The 14,199-nt window shown below is 38.6% G+C and overlaps 1 protein-coding gene across 3 annotated transcripts in view; it reads right to left on the bottom strand.

Annotated features, from left to right (window-relative positions):
* The window catches only part of dpr7 (defective proboscis extension response 7), a 131,947-nt gene extending 118,163 nt beyond the window's left edge, over positions 1-13,784 (bottom strand). For all 3 annotated transcript variants that reach the window (XM_043213375.2, XM_043213376.2, XM_070282466.1), the window contains exons 1-2: positions 13,352-13,784; positions 13,182-13,297 (exon numbers count right to left, since the gene is read on the bottom strand). In XM_043213375.2, coding sequence (XP_043069310.1) covers positions 13,182-13,297; positions 13,352-13,475 — 240 coding nt within the window. In that variant the 5' untranslated portion in view covers positions 13,476-13,784. The remainder of the gene's footprint in view (positions 1-13,181; positions 13,298-13,351) is intronic.
* Between the last annotated feature and the right edge of the window lie 415 nt (positions 13,785-14,199).

Genomic DNA, 14,199 nt, shown 5'->3' with positions numbered 1-14,199 from the left:
CAACCCTCATTGGAGTCCTGGACAAGGGATCCAAAGATGGACTCAACCCTAAGGACCTTTGGCGACGAGTGGTTAACGAGTTGCATGGGCGCTTCGTGGAGGAGATGCTACAGAGCGCAGGACCCCCGCCACAATGCGAAGGCGCAGGATGGTATCCGGGTAGCGCAAAAGTTATTGCCTACAGTTGACTGGGAAGAGATCCCAAGTAAACCAAGGGGGCGATTATGGCTCACAGAAAAGCCAGCCGACCCTTAAACCATCCTGACGATTCCCACGGCGGACTGGAGACAGTGGAGTATTTCGTCTGAGCTTGATTAAAAGCTCTCCGATTATCAGCTCGTGGTCACTGTCGATAGACCCACTTCTCCTATTCCTAACATCGATTATCGAGCGTCTTCATTTCCTACTTATGCAGATGTGGTTGATTTGGTTGCGAGTATGTCCATTCGGAGAGGTCCATGTGTATTTATGGATTTCCTTGTGGGGGAATACAGTGCCACCAATAACCAGTTGAAAGGTCTGACATAAGTCGATTAGCCTGTCACCATTATTGCTGCCCATGATTATGCCCATTATGTCGGCCCATGATTGTTTCCAATCCGTTGTTGTTGGGGTGATGGTGGCACGATGGTGATATGTCTAGCATTGAATCGGAATCTGGCAATGATGATTCTGTCGAATACTGGGCTCCAGGAAATTAGTGCCTGTTTGTACTGTTTGGACACATATATCCTGGGACTGGAGAGTCGCCAAGGTCGAGGAGGCGGTAGGACTGCGGAGGCAGGTCGTCCTCACGCTCAGCGAGGAAACAGTGAAAGCACGGATTTGAGCACGTGATGGTCCGTATCTATAAATCTGATGCGAAGAGCAATCCAGGATGTATCGAGCTGGAGGCAGACAAGGCAAGGGCACTTAGAAGCGTCGGAATGGAGGAGGACTCTCTGTTGAGCTCCGAAACGGGGGCAGAGGATGTCCCTGACAATCTTGCAGATAAACCTCCATCACAGTAAAGCGGCATCAGCTGCCGTTATACTCCACCTCGCCGAAATTGAAGCTGATGAGGCCCTCATCCAGGAACGGCGTGGAGTATAGGCTCTACAAAGCCGATACAACAGGTAAAGGGCGAGCCTGCATCCTCGCAAAAAAGAAACTCTTTTTGCTACCTAATTTCAGCAATGAAGACCACGTAGCTGCAGCAATAGAGAACCCAAAGGGTCCTCTAAGAATGTATTCGGCATATATGGGCCATGCCCTTCCCCCACACCCGCTACAGCTGTTGGAAGATAGCGGGAAGCACAAGATCGACCTGACCATAGGTTACGATGCCAGCGCCCATCATCATCAGTGGGGAAGCACTGACACGAACGAGAGGGGTGAGTCAATCTTCGTTTTTAGTCTAGGCTCCAATCTTCTGGTGGGTAACAGGGGTACAGTACTTGACATTACTCTTTACTCTGACTCCCTAGCTGACAAGATTGTTAAATGGGGAGTCCTAGGGAAACACTCTTTCTCGGTCCATCGATACATAGAATTAGTGGTCAATTTGAAAAACTTTATTCGACTACCGGTACGCAACTCGAGAAAAGCAAACTGAGAGTTAAATTAGAAAAAACTAGAAAGATCCTTGTGGAAAGCTCCAGCAAGAACGTTAACAGTCCTGGATGCCATGGTGGACACGCTAACGGCTGCGTGCGCCAGGGCATTCAATAAAGATTGTCCCAAAAGCAGATCGGGCAGTAGCAAGTCAAAGAAACCACCGTGGTGGTCGCAAAAGCTTGCGCCCTTTAAGACGAGGGCCCGCAAAGCCAGTAAGGCGAACACGGAGACAGCCTGGGAGGCGTACAAAACGAACCTTAGACAGTACAACAAAGAACTGCGTACGGCAAAACGGAATGCCTGGACCCAATTCTGCACGAACATTCAACAAACATCAGAGGCCTTCTGACTCCGGAAGGTCCTCGGAACAATGGCACCAAAGGTAGGCTACATGAAAAACTCGGAAGGTAACTGGACAACGTCCAGCAAAGAAACCATAGAGGCTCTCACGGAGGCACACTTCCCGGGATGTTCTCTAGAAGAAACAACCTTGAAAAAGGCAGAGACAGGAGGACAGCCTCTCCCTCCCTAACCAACTCGAATACCTATTGAGTGACAGGTATCTCAGCTGGGTCAGGAAAACTTTCTCAGCAATTTTCAGTATAGGCATCGTACCCCCAATGTGGTCGCGGACGAAGGTGGTACTATTACCCACTGCGGGAAAACCATCGCACTGCACCCCTAAGGACCTATAAGCCTGTCGTCCTTCCTTCTCAAGACAATGGAGAGACTAATAAGCCTCCACATTAATTTTACCATCAACCTGAAGCAGATCCTGATAAACAGGACTGTCGAGGCGTCATTAGGAGGAGAATATGTCAGAAGAGAATATGTTCAAAAATATGTCAGAAGAGGCACTCCGCCAGGAGGTGTACTCTCACCCCTACTCTGGAACGTGGCGGTTAATAGCCTACTACGATCCCTAGAAGGTGGTGGTTGCAAAGTTATTGCTTATGCGGATGATGTCGCAATTGCCTTCTCTAGGAAATTTCCCCAGACTCTATGTGACCGCATGTCGGACAAACTAAGGGTCCTCTCAACTTGGGCAGTCCTCTTCACCAGGAAGTACAAAATACCAAACTTAAGGCTTCCAAAACTATCAGGAGAAAAACTCTACCTCAGCGGTAGCGCAAAGTACTTGGGGATTACGCTTGACAGGAAACTGGACTGGAAGTCAAACACTATGGAAATGAATGGGGATTGTCCCCAAAGATAGTCAGATGGCTTTACACAGCGGTCATAAGACCCACCCTTTTCTACGGTGTGGTGGTCTGGTGGCCTGCTCTTACAAACTCTAAAACTCCAATGTAAATGAGACACTTAGAAAAACGCAAAGGATGGCGGGGTCTGCATTACAGGTAGCTTACGTATCACACCAACTACACCCTAGATTTCATACTTGACCTTTTACCTGTAGAGATAGTGGGGGTCAAAACAGCCACGCTTTCGGCAATTAGGCTACGAGAGACGGGACTATGGAAAAGGATCAACTATGGACATACCAAGTTAGGTCTACACCACTTCACGCCTAAACGGGCTACTGACTACTGTATACCTGTTGATAATCCCACCTTAAAATGTAAGATATCCATTCCAACGAGGGAGAAATGGGCCACACAAATCCCGGGACCAGCCAGTTCCCTTCATATTTACACCGACGGTTCAAAGTCGAATGGCCAATGGGTTCACTACGAGTGGCTGTGTCTAAATAAATCCTCAATATTTCCCGACCACTGCACTATAGGCCGGATGACCACTTTTTCTGGCCAAAAACCCATTTTTCGAAAGTTCTTATAATTAAGATTTTATGATGTCATTATATTAGTATAATATCAGACTTCAATATTATGTAACAGAAATTTTGACAGAGCCACGCTCCGTTAAGTTATCGGCTTTCAAAAACAGCTGTTCGGAGTGTCGTGATCACGTGTGCTTGTTATCGGAAAAAGGAGTCCATTTAAAGCTAATAAAAAAGGCACTAAACTTAGTAATTTATAAAAATGTTGTTATGGCATCGAAAGGGAGTGATTTGTACTATATGTTTTCGATTCTCAAATGTTGGTTTGTTTGGGATTGTCCCTGTAATTGAGTGTTTTTAACAGAGCTTTTGTGTGTGTTAATCAATAACAAAAACTAATGTTTAGTTAGAGATTTAAACGGTCTTTGAGCTAGTTTGACCTTAATATTTATACTGGATTGAAGGTAATTCAATTCTTGTTCATATGAATGTAATATTAAAGTGCCCTTTTGCGCACTTTCTGTGTAATTCACTTTTTAAGGTCGCAACCTCAGGCTTGCTAACATGGAGTTTTTCGATGTTTGGAGATCTGCTGCGACCAAATGTGCGAAAGAGAATGCAATATTCGCTAGATACAAAGTTTCTATAGCTGGTTCTGTATTTGAAACCGAGAAAAAGCATGCGAGAAAAAGCAGTCGAAGCAAAAGTTTAAAGGACGTATTCCACAGATCATTATATATACCAGACCCTACAATATCATCGGTTAACCTAGCCAACCGTATCAAACAACAAAACAGATAGCTTCTTCCAAAAGAAGTATTAGAATTGCTCCACAGTCCCTTAAGGAGCGCTGATGATCAGTATCAGTAAAATATTGAAGACGATCCACTTGAGTTCAGGGAAATGGAACTTGAGACCGAAGAAGATGTTGATTAGGTGCGCATGTGAAACAGTTTAGATTATATTTTACCTTTCAGGCCTTTTTAATAATAATTACTTTAAACGGTTCGGGCGTAGCAATTGTAGAAAACATGTCCATAGTTCCTGCCAGAAAGTGTCGGTGACACGCCTTTTTTTTAATACCTAAGCTTATGAAAAACCAAAATAAAAAAACCATACCTTAATATTTTTGTTTTTTTTTAAGTTATATTTATTTTTATCTACTTTTATATAACTTTGGAAGACATAAAATCTAGTTCCGCCCAGAGGTGGCGGTGCCACGCTAATTTTCTAAAAATATGTTCCTTAGCTTACTAAGAACCCAAATCAAAAAACAGAACAGAAAAAGTGGTCATCCGGCCTATAGTGCAGCGCTGCGGCAGAATCCACGCGTGCTTTGGAATATGAGAGCTCAAATATTGCTCAAATATTACGATGAGGTAGAACGGAAGCTTACGCTTCTAAGAAATAAATTCATGTCGCCACCGTAGCGGTGAACAAGAAATGATCCTGAACAAGAAAATCAGGAACGTCGCTCTGCTTGGGTTCGTATCCAGTATTGAAAAATTATTAAAAGTGGCCGTATTTCCGGCACAACCGCAGGATTTGCCACCAGCGTGGCTTTGGCCGAGTCTAGCAATGCGGCTTGTGGCGCGACACAGAAAAGACAAGTTGAAAAGGTCAAATAACCAGGGGCAAGCCGGTTGGACGAATTTGCCCACAGACCTTTAAAGAGAGACAATAATCAGCCTCGTTCTTTTTAATAAAAATTTTATAATAACACAGGTAACGCTGAAAGCCAATCAAAGGTACAGCCAATTAATGTGGATGGACCTTAATGTGTAGACCTCATCCCGTTTTAGGCAGCCATGGGAAACAGAGCAACGGACCCAGCAGAAAATCAACTTCATGCCCGAGAAAAATTCCGGCGAAGAAGATTACGATTATGTTGCGCAGGCATGCGCCACAGAAATATAGAATGACCTGGAAACAGAAGACTCTATTAATTTTTTAGTGTAAAGTCCCTACTCTCGTGCTTACACGTACGCTGGAAGAATGGGAAGTAAAACTTTTATTCGATACAGGTACCTCTAAGTATAAATATACTCGACTCCCGGGGATGAAAGGCGACGTGACAGGGGAGACCCCCTTTGTCGTGAAGAATGCTGAGGTTAAACAACTACTAGCGGACGGCGTAATAAGGTCATCCGAATCTCCATATAATAACCCAACGTGGGTTGTAGATAAAAAAGCTAATTTATAGGGTAGCTATAGGATATAGTCGTTTCGACTTATACACTGCGTGCAAAGGAAAGAATGGTATGTGCAAAGTTTCAAGTCGATAGCTTTAAAACTGAAAGACAAGTTCGCGTAGATACAGGCAAACGGACAGACATGCTCATATCAACTCAGAAGGTGATCAAGAATACCTCCTGATCAAGAATACCCCTCTGCAAAGGTATAAAAAGCTAACAAATTTAAGTATGAAATTAATAATTCAAGACTATGCAAAGTAATATTAGGCAGCAGAACGATTTTTTACTGTCACAGCTTGTTTTTAACTGTGATAGATAGTAAAGTTTTGAACTTATTTTACTTTTATTATTTTGATGCATCATCCAATTCCATTTGTAGATAGGCTTTTTTGAGATCTATTTTGCTGAACTGCTTACCATGACAATTGATCTGGAATAGTGCCCCTTTTGTAGGCAAGGGGTAAGTCACCACAAATTCGGATTGCTCCACCTGGCTTAGGTACGAGAACATTGGGGGATGCCCAGTTGCTGAACTTCATAGGTTTCCAAATTTCTGCAGGGACTAGTCTGTTTGCTTCTCCCTTAAATTTTTCCATTTGTTCGAAAAGAACTTTGCGGTTTTTATAAAACTTGTTTATATTTTTTTTTTGAATGTCACTTACATTGACACTGTGCACCTCGCTAATGTTCTACACTGGCATTATATCATGTATAATTTAATAATTAACTAAGTGTTAACTAACATTAATTTTTATAGAGGGCGCCACTTTAATAATGAACTTTATTTTCACTTATAGTAAAGCAAATCTGATTTTGGAGTTTCTTGTATGCGTTTAAAACCCTATTTCACGATGTGAGATTCTTGTGTCCTTATATCTTTAAAGTCGTATCCCGCTGAGTAAACCGGTGAGAAACGGTGATCACCCATGAAATGGGAAAGAACAAGGGGCCCTGAATTTTGTACTGAAACTTTTCAAAATGTCCTCTCGGCACTTAATTCATTTTCAGGCCGGAGTCAACCCTGAAACAGGCTTGATTTTTGATTCGAAAATTTATTTTAATTACAGATCACAAGCCGCTTGTAACTATTTTTAATCCAGGACATCACCTTTTTCTGATGACATTAAACAGACAACAACGCTCGGACATCATTCTCATGGCTTTTATCTTCGATATAAGATATCGTAGCACACCACCGCAGGGCAACGCCGACGCTCTTTTACGTCTGCCAGTAGGTATGGATCCAGCTTTTGACACAGCCTATTAATGCTGACACAATTCGCAAGCACTAAAACACCGACGACATTTCCAAACAAGTCATGCACTTTATTACAAAATGCTGGCCTCGAAATCTTCATCAGAGAAGAAGCTTTATTAGCGTTTTTCAATCGAAGGTTTGCGATTACCACTAACCAAGAACTCTATTGCTTATACACAGATACGAATCGTGTAGTTCCTGCCGAACTTTGCTGCCATATACTGCAACTCTTCCAGGCCCCATATTTGAAGCCATGTGACTTATCTTTTTAGACGCCTTTTCTCAATATATTTAAATGTCGCCGTTTGATATTTAAATGTCGCCTACCACAACCAGCAATACGATTGCAGCACCATCATCAATTTTCGCTATTCTCAAAGACAATGGTTAGTGACAATTGGTCACAATTTACAAAATCCAGGTCTTCAGTTGTCTATTACAATGAAAAAAAAACCGAAATCAATTGAAATCGCCAAGTCATTTTTTTTCACTCAAAGGATTTTAGGAATCCAAAACACTTACATAGTTATTAATACAGCTATAGTTAAAAATTACAGCTGCGAAAAAAATATCACCACTAGGTAATGAAATGTTTAAATAGTCACCGTACTCATATTTTTAACATTAGAGATGCTCCTTTTATATAATATTTAGCAGAGCTGCTCCTGCTCCTATTTAGAGTGGTGTTATTATTTTTACGTTGCTTTTAAAAAAATGGAAAAGAATTAGAGCATTTAATAATAAATTTATGAAAAATAAATATCTAAAAAGAAATTTATGTTTAAGTAAAACTGTTTTTCAGTCTCTGACTTACACTCCGAGTGTACGGTTGTCTTGCATATGACGATCTCGTTTGTTATCTGTCGTTATCACGATCAACACATCGTGCTAACTAAATAAAGACTTAAAAGTTTTTTCGATGCATATTATAATAAACATAAAACGTCAAAAGACAATAACTGGCGATGATGTAGCATCAGCCGCAATTAACAAAATGCCACGTCAAAGGAAAAATATTACTGTGAACAAAGCTCTTCGTGACGAGTTCACAAATTACTTTCGTCCGCTTCAAATTATTGAGGACAACAACAACATTGATGACGTAGAGGAGGACCCTGAAGTCGTCCCAAAAGAGGTTACTAAAATGCCATCTATTACTGTCCTTAAACAGACTGCCAAGTTCCTACATGATGTTCTCATCCGCATCAAACTAAGTGACTACTATATTAAACCCATATCTATTGGTATCAAAACATTCACCACAGGTAAAGAAAACTACAATAAAATTTGCACTCAGCTGCGTCATCTCAAATGCGAATTCTATTCGTACGATTGCAAAAAGACCAAACCTTACAAGGCGGTACTTTCTGGTCTTGACAAATTACCCAATGCTGACCTCAAAACTTTGCTTAATAAAATAGGCCTGAAATGCATTGATGTTAAAAGAACTGAAAAACAACAAAAAATGACAATAAGCTATTGCTCTAAAATCAAGCAGCAAACTGACACAATGCTACAATTGCCAGCTTTATGGACATGGGTCCTTGCATTGCGCTGTAGAGACCTCTTGCGCCCACTGTGCAGGCCCACACAAGACCATTGAGTGCCCTGAGAGCACCAAACTAAAATGCGCAAACTGCAAAGGGAATAACCCCTCCTCCGACCCTCAGTGCCCTTGCCGACTTTCTTATCAGTGGCTTCTCCAACGACGATCGTCCAGCGGTAATCGTTTCATCAAACCGAGGTACGAGAACCAAACAGCTCGTGGAGCTCGTATCAGCCAGGACAGCACTGTACCAAGACAGCACTCAACTCCGATTCGGCCGCCAAATCTTCCTCAAGTTTCATACCAGAGCTACAGAAATGCAGTCGTAAACAACGACTCAAATCCACCGAGTTCTCCCGACCTTTTTACTTATCGTTGAAATCACAGCTCTTACGACTGAGCTCATAAATAGAGTACCTGTACCTGTACCTCAAAAAAAGAGCAGTTCAATATAATAACTCAACTTGCTATCCAATATGTGTGCTCGTGCCGTCAGTAGTAAACGTCTTGAGTTAGTTAACTTCCTCATTAAAAACCAAATTCATGTTTGTCTTGTTAGCGAAACATGGCTAACGGATAAAATTAAACTGTCTATACCAAATTATAAAGTTTATCGAAATGATGGTGGTACTACAAAAGGTGGAGGTGTTGCGATTATAGTAGAGAACAGTATTCAGCATGAACAAATCAAAAGTATAAAGACCCATCTTATAGAAAACACTGGTATAAAGATAAACATTGACTCCAATAATTCTCTTAAAATATATTCTACCTATTTTCCTGGTGCTTCAGCTTAATGCCTAAACAATCCACCCAACTTTTCTTTAACAAATAAACACATAACAAGAAAGGAAAGCTAACTTCGGGCGGAGCCGAAGTTGATATACCCTTGCAGTTAAAACCGGATATATATCGCAAACATCGGATATAGTTGGCCGATCCTTATGAGAATATGATAATATAACCCAATTTATTATAATATAAAATCTAAAAAAAAGTCCCAAACTTCTATCTTCAAAAATACCAAAGTTGGTATTTCTACCAAAAAACATTTCCGATCGTTCAGTTATATGGCAGCTATAGGATATAGTTGGCCGATCCTTATGAAATTGAGTAGGTTGTATTATCTGACCAAAAATATAATCAGTAGTAAGTTCCAGCTTTCTTTCTTCAAAAACACGAAAGTTGGGTCATTTCCGATCAATCAGTTATATGGCAGCTATAGGATATAGTCGGCCGATCGTTATGAAATTTAGCATGTTGTAATGTTTTGCCAAAGATAGCTCTCGTGTCAAATTTCAACTCTAACTCTAAAAACACCAAAATTATACCATTTCCGATCAATCAGTTATATGGCAGCTATAGGATATAGTCCGACTAGTCCGTTCCGACTTATATACTGTGTGCAAAGGAAAGAAGGGTGTGTGCAAAGTTTCAAGACGATAGCTTTAAAACTGAGAAACTAGTTCGCGTAGAAACAGACAGACAGACAGACGGACAGAAGGACATGCTCATATCAACTCAGGAGGTGATCCTGATCAAGAATATATATACTTTATAGGGTTGGAGATGTCTCCTTCACTGCGTTGCACACTTTTGACCAAAATTATAATACCCTCTGCAAGAGTATAATAAAAATGTTCAGGGCCGACCTAGTAAAATTTTCACAAATTAATGGCCATAACATATTGGGTGGTGACTTGAACTGCAGAAATCGATTATGGAATTGTGCCTAAGCTAACTCGTTTGGAAATTGCCTTCATGAGCTTTTGTCAAAAGGAAAATTTTCGCTTTTATACTCCAAAAATCCAACCTATATACCAGCTAACTTTAGTAGCAAGCCTTCAACTCTTGACATTTTTCTTACAAATTCACCGATAAATTTCTCCGAGCCAATTGTGCATACAGTACTTTGTAAGTTTACTAAAGGAGTTCATTGCAAAAATGTTACACACTTGCAATACTCCAAAGCTAACTGGAAAAAATTTAAGCATATACTCAATGTTGCAACCTTAGCCAATCTCGAAGCTCTTTCGGATTTTAAAGCGGAGCAAGAAGTAGTAGATGTAATGGTCGATACTCTTCAAGCTGACATACATAATGCAATAAAACAGTGTGTATCCGAAGCGCCTGTTAGGCCCATAGTTTTGAAAATTCCACAGTGGATAAAAATTATAATCAGTGATAGAAACACAAATCAAAGAAAATGGATTAGAACCAGACAACCCATCTTTAAGGCTTGGGTAAACTATTTGAACCACATGATTCGCCAGAAACTATTTGAGCATAACAATGAAAAATGGAATCTTAAACTGTGTAAATTGGACAAGAATTCCAGACCATTTTGGAAGCTTACTAAAACTATTAAGAACAAAAAACAGTTTATCCCAAGTTTCTTTCACAATAATATAGTGTGTTCCACAAAGGCAGAAAAAATTGATATCTAAGCAGAAGTTTTTGACTTAAAACATCACATTACTGACAGTTTCTCAGACTATAATACCTCAACTGAAGTCCAAAACACTTTAAGCGAATTTAACAATTTGAATGACCTAACATTCACACCTGAAATCACTCCTAAGGATATTGACGTCATAATAAAGCCACTAAAAATTAACAAATCACCTGGCATTGATAAAATTCCAAACATTTGTCTAAAAAATTTACAAAAAAATGTGATAGACTTTCTTGCTCTAATCATGAATAAATGTCTTCAAATTAGTTATTTCCCCAAAAATTGGAAAATTGCAAGAATTATTCCAATTCCTAAGCTAGGGAAGTCCCCGGATTGTCCAAATAATTACCGTCCGATAAGTTTGCTATGTGGTTTCACAAAAATTTTTGGAAGATTAATTAAATCTAGGCTCAATCTGCATGTGAAAGATAATAACATTTTACCCCCAGTCCAATATGGCTTTCGTGCTTTTCTGAACTGTATTCACCCAATTGATCAAATCACTAACTATATAAAGGAAAGTTTTGCACGAAAAGAGTCAGTTGGCATGGTAACGCTTGACATAGGAGCTGCTTTTGATACTGTTTGGCACCATGGTCTAATCCAGTGGTGGGCAAACTCTCATTTTACATAGCACGCGAGTATAGGGTAGGAAATTCTGCCGCAGCGCTGCCGGCACACTGACAGTGTGAGAAATCTCAAATATTTTTTAGAACTCTCTCATTTGCTCTCATTTTGATTCATTTGACAGCACAAATTAAAAATCAAAATGTTTCCACTGAGAAAAATTTTCTCAGAAATTGGGTTGGAAAAAGTTTTGTCCATAGAAAATATAGATAGAGAAGCGTAGCTTTTCATTTTTTTTTAAACTCTGGCTAGCAAAGCTTTCTTTAAAACAAAATACACTATTTTAGTGCCCATTCCAACTTTTGAATAACCGAAAAATGAAATAAAAAAATACGTTTTTTTCGATCAGTGAATTCTCTCAAATTTTAAACATGTGTTAGTTTTGCCCACCACTGGTCTAATCCATAAGCTTATCACTTGTAACAGCCCAATATATTTAACAAATATCATCCAAAGTTTTCTCTCAGATAGGTACTTTTACGTCAGTCTTGATGGTACCAATTCGAATAAAAAACTAATCAAAGCAGGTGTCCCAAAGGGCTCTGTGCTCGGATCAGTTCTTTATAACATTTACACCTATGTCATCCCCTATTTCAAAGATGTCATACACTTATATTTGCCGACGACACAGCCCTGTTTAGCTCTGGCACTACTTATAATTCGATAGAAAACGAGCTCCAAATGTCCTTAGATGCAATATAAAAATAAATGCCTCAAAAACGAAATCAATTTTCTTCACCAAAAAACGGAAACTGTGTTATCTGTCAAATAGTGAACTTAAACTAAATAAAACTGACATTAAATAGGAAAACTCCATAAAGTATCTTGGCATTAATTTTCACAAAAAACTTATTTTCAATGGTCACATAAGTCATACCATTGATTATGGGAAAATAAATAGGACCAGCAGAATATTGTACCCTTTTATAAATCGCAGATCAAATCTCCCAAATCACACTAAGCTGACAATATATAAACAAATTTTTTTACGCATAATGCTTTATGGATCTGAAATCTGGGGCTGTAGTGCCAAGACCCATATGAATAAATTACAAATTGCTCAAAATAAAATCTTAAAAATGATTTATAATTCACCATTTTTCTATGCGATCAACCGTCTGCATTTAAAAGCAGATATTAAAATGATCGATGCACTCATCTCTCATTCAACAAATAAATTCAATATTCGCAAATCTTATATCGCACATCCGCGTGCTGACAGGTCCTTCCCTTCCTAGTATTACGCTAGTAACCACGAAGAACCAGTCTTCTTGGATTATTAAATGTAAATAAAAATGAACAAATAAATATTAAATAAACAAAAAATAGAATATTACAGTTTTAAAGATAGATAGACTTATTAAAAGTCTAAACTCTAAGTCAAAAAAAAAAAAATTTGTTAGCATTAAGCAAAATTGAAAATGATATTGGAAAATAAAGCAAAACTATTGAATTGAATTGAATAAAACTGTTTTCGATTAGAAGGAATTAAAATTTTACAAAATTTCAACAGTAACATATTTTTTTTTCATCCAATTCAAAATGTGCTGAAGTGATGGTATTTTTTTCGCAACTTTAGATTAAGATTTTTGGCTAAAAAAACCAGTTTGACCTCTATCTTCATAAAAACTTTCGAAAACACTAAACTTTGACTATATCGAAGAATAGGAAAATATTTGTTATGGTTATTTTTTTGTGGTCATGCTAGTCAAACTCTATATAAAAATTTTAAATTTAGTCTATCAAATGGAAAAAAAATATCTTACAGTTCTATTCCCTTTGTTTTTGACACGGCATCTTAGTATCGCAATTTCGCCTACAACGGCAGAAACATTTCTTGGGCTTATATCGTCAAAAAAAGGTCGGTCTATGTTAGACGGCTCTAAAAAATGAAAATTAATTTTAGGTTTCACTTTAATAGTGTTTAACATCTTACCATGAGGAATAAGAAATGAAGTTGCACTGACTTGTTCAATGCATATGTTTAAATTTAATAAAATAAGTATTAATGGCTTTATTTTTAAAATTGAGGTATTTGTAGGAGTCAACCAACAAGCCATCGTTATTTATTTATAACATATATATTTTGTCCAATAATTAAGATATTTTGCATAACATCCGAGCCGTTAAATCGAAGTATGTAAAACTTTTTTTTTAATGGTAATAGTCTTTTAATGCACAAAAGAAATTTATTTTAATAAGAAAGAATACTTCAATCTTTATTAAAACCGAACGGATAGGTTTTTGTTATATATATTTATAAATTTCATTAGTTTGCTTGAATTTACATTCTACACAATAGTTTTTTTTTTTCGATAAACACGCTTCTTACAACCCCGTGTATTATCCGTAGCAGGATAAGAGAGACCTTTTAATAAGGAACATTTCTGTATTACAGAAAAATTTATCGCGCATGTCCTTGGCATTGAGGAGTAGAAAACACTTGTAGCTCTGATACCGTTTTTACACTACTAACTAGGACAGCAAAACCCGCAAAGCTGAGCGTCCAAGGTTTTATAATATTTGTTAAAAATTGTCCATACGCTTAAAGCTTTATATTATAAATAAATATGAATAAAATAACATACTATATTTATACCCTTGCAGAGCGTATTATAATTTTGGTCAAAGTTTGCAACGCAGTGAAGGAGACATCTCCGACCCTATAAAGTATATATATTCTTGATCAGGATCACCTCCTGAGTTGATATGAGCATGTCCGTCTACGCAAACTAGTCTCTCAGTTTTAAAGCTATCGACTTGAAACTTTGCACCACCCTTCTT

This window comes from Drosophila bipectinata, chromosome 4, assembly GCF_030179905.1.
Source record: "Drosophila bipectinata strain 14024-0381.07 chromosome 4, DbipHiC1v2, whole genome shotgun sequence".
Taxonomy (NCBI): domain Eukaryota; kingdom Metazoa; phylum Arthropoda; class Insecta; order Diptera; family Drosophilidae; genus Drosophila; species Drosophila bipectinata.
This window is presented reverse-complemented; position numbering and strand designations above follow the sequence as displayed.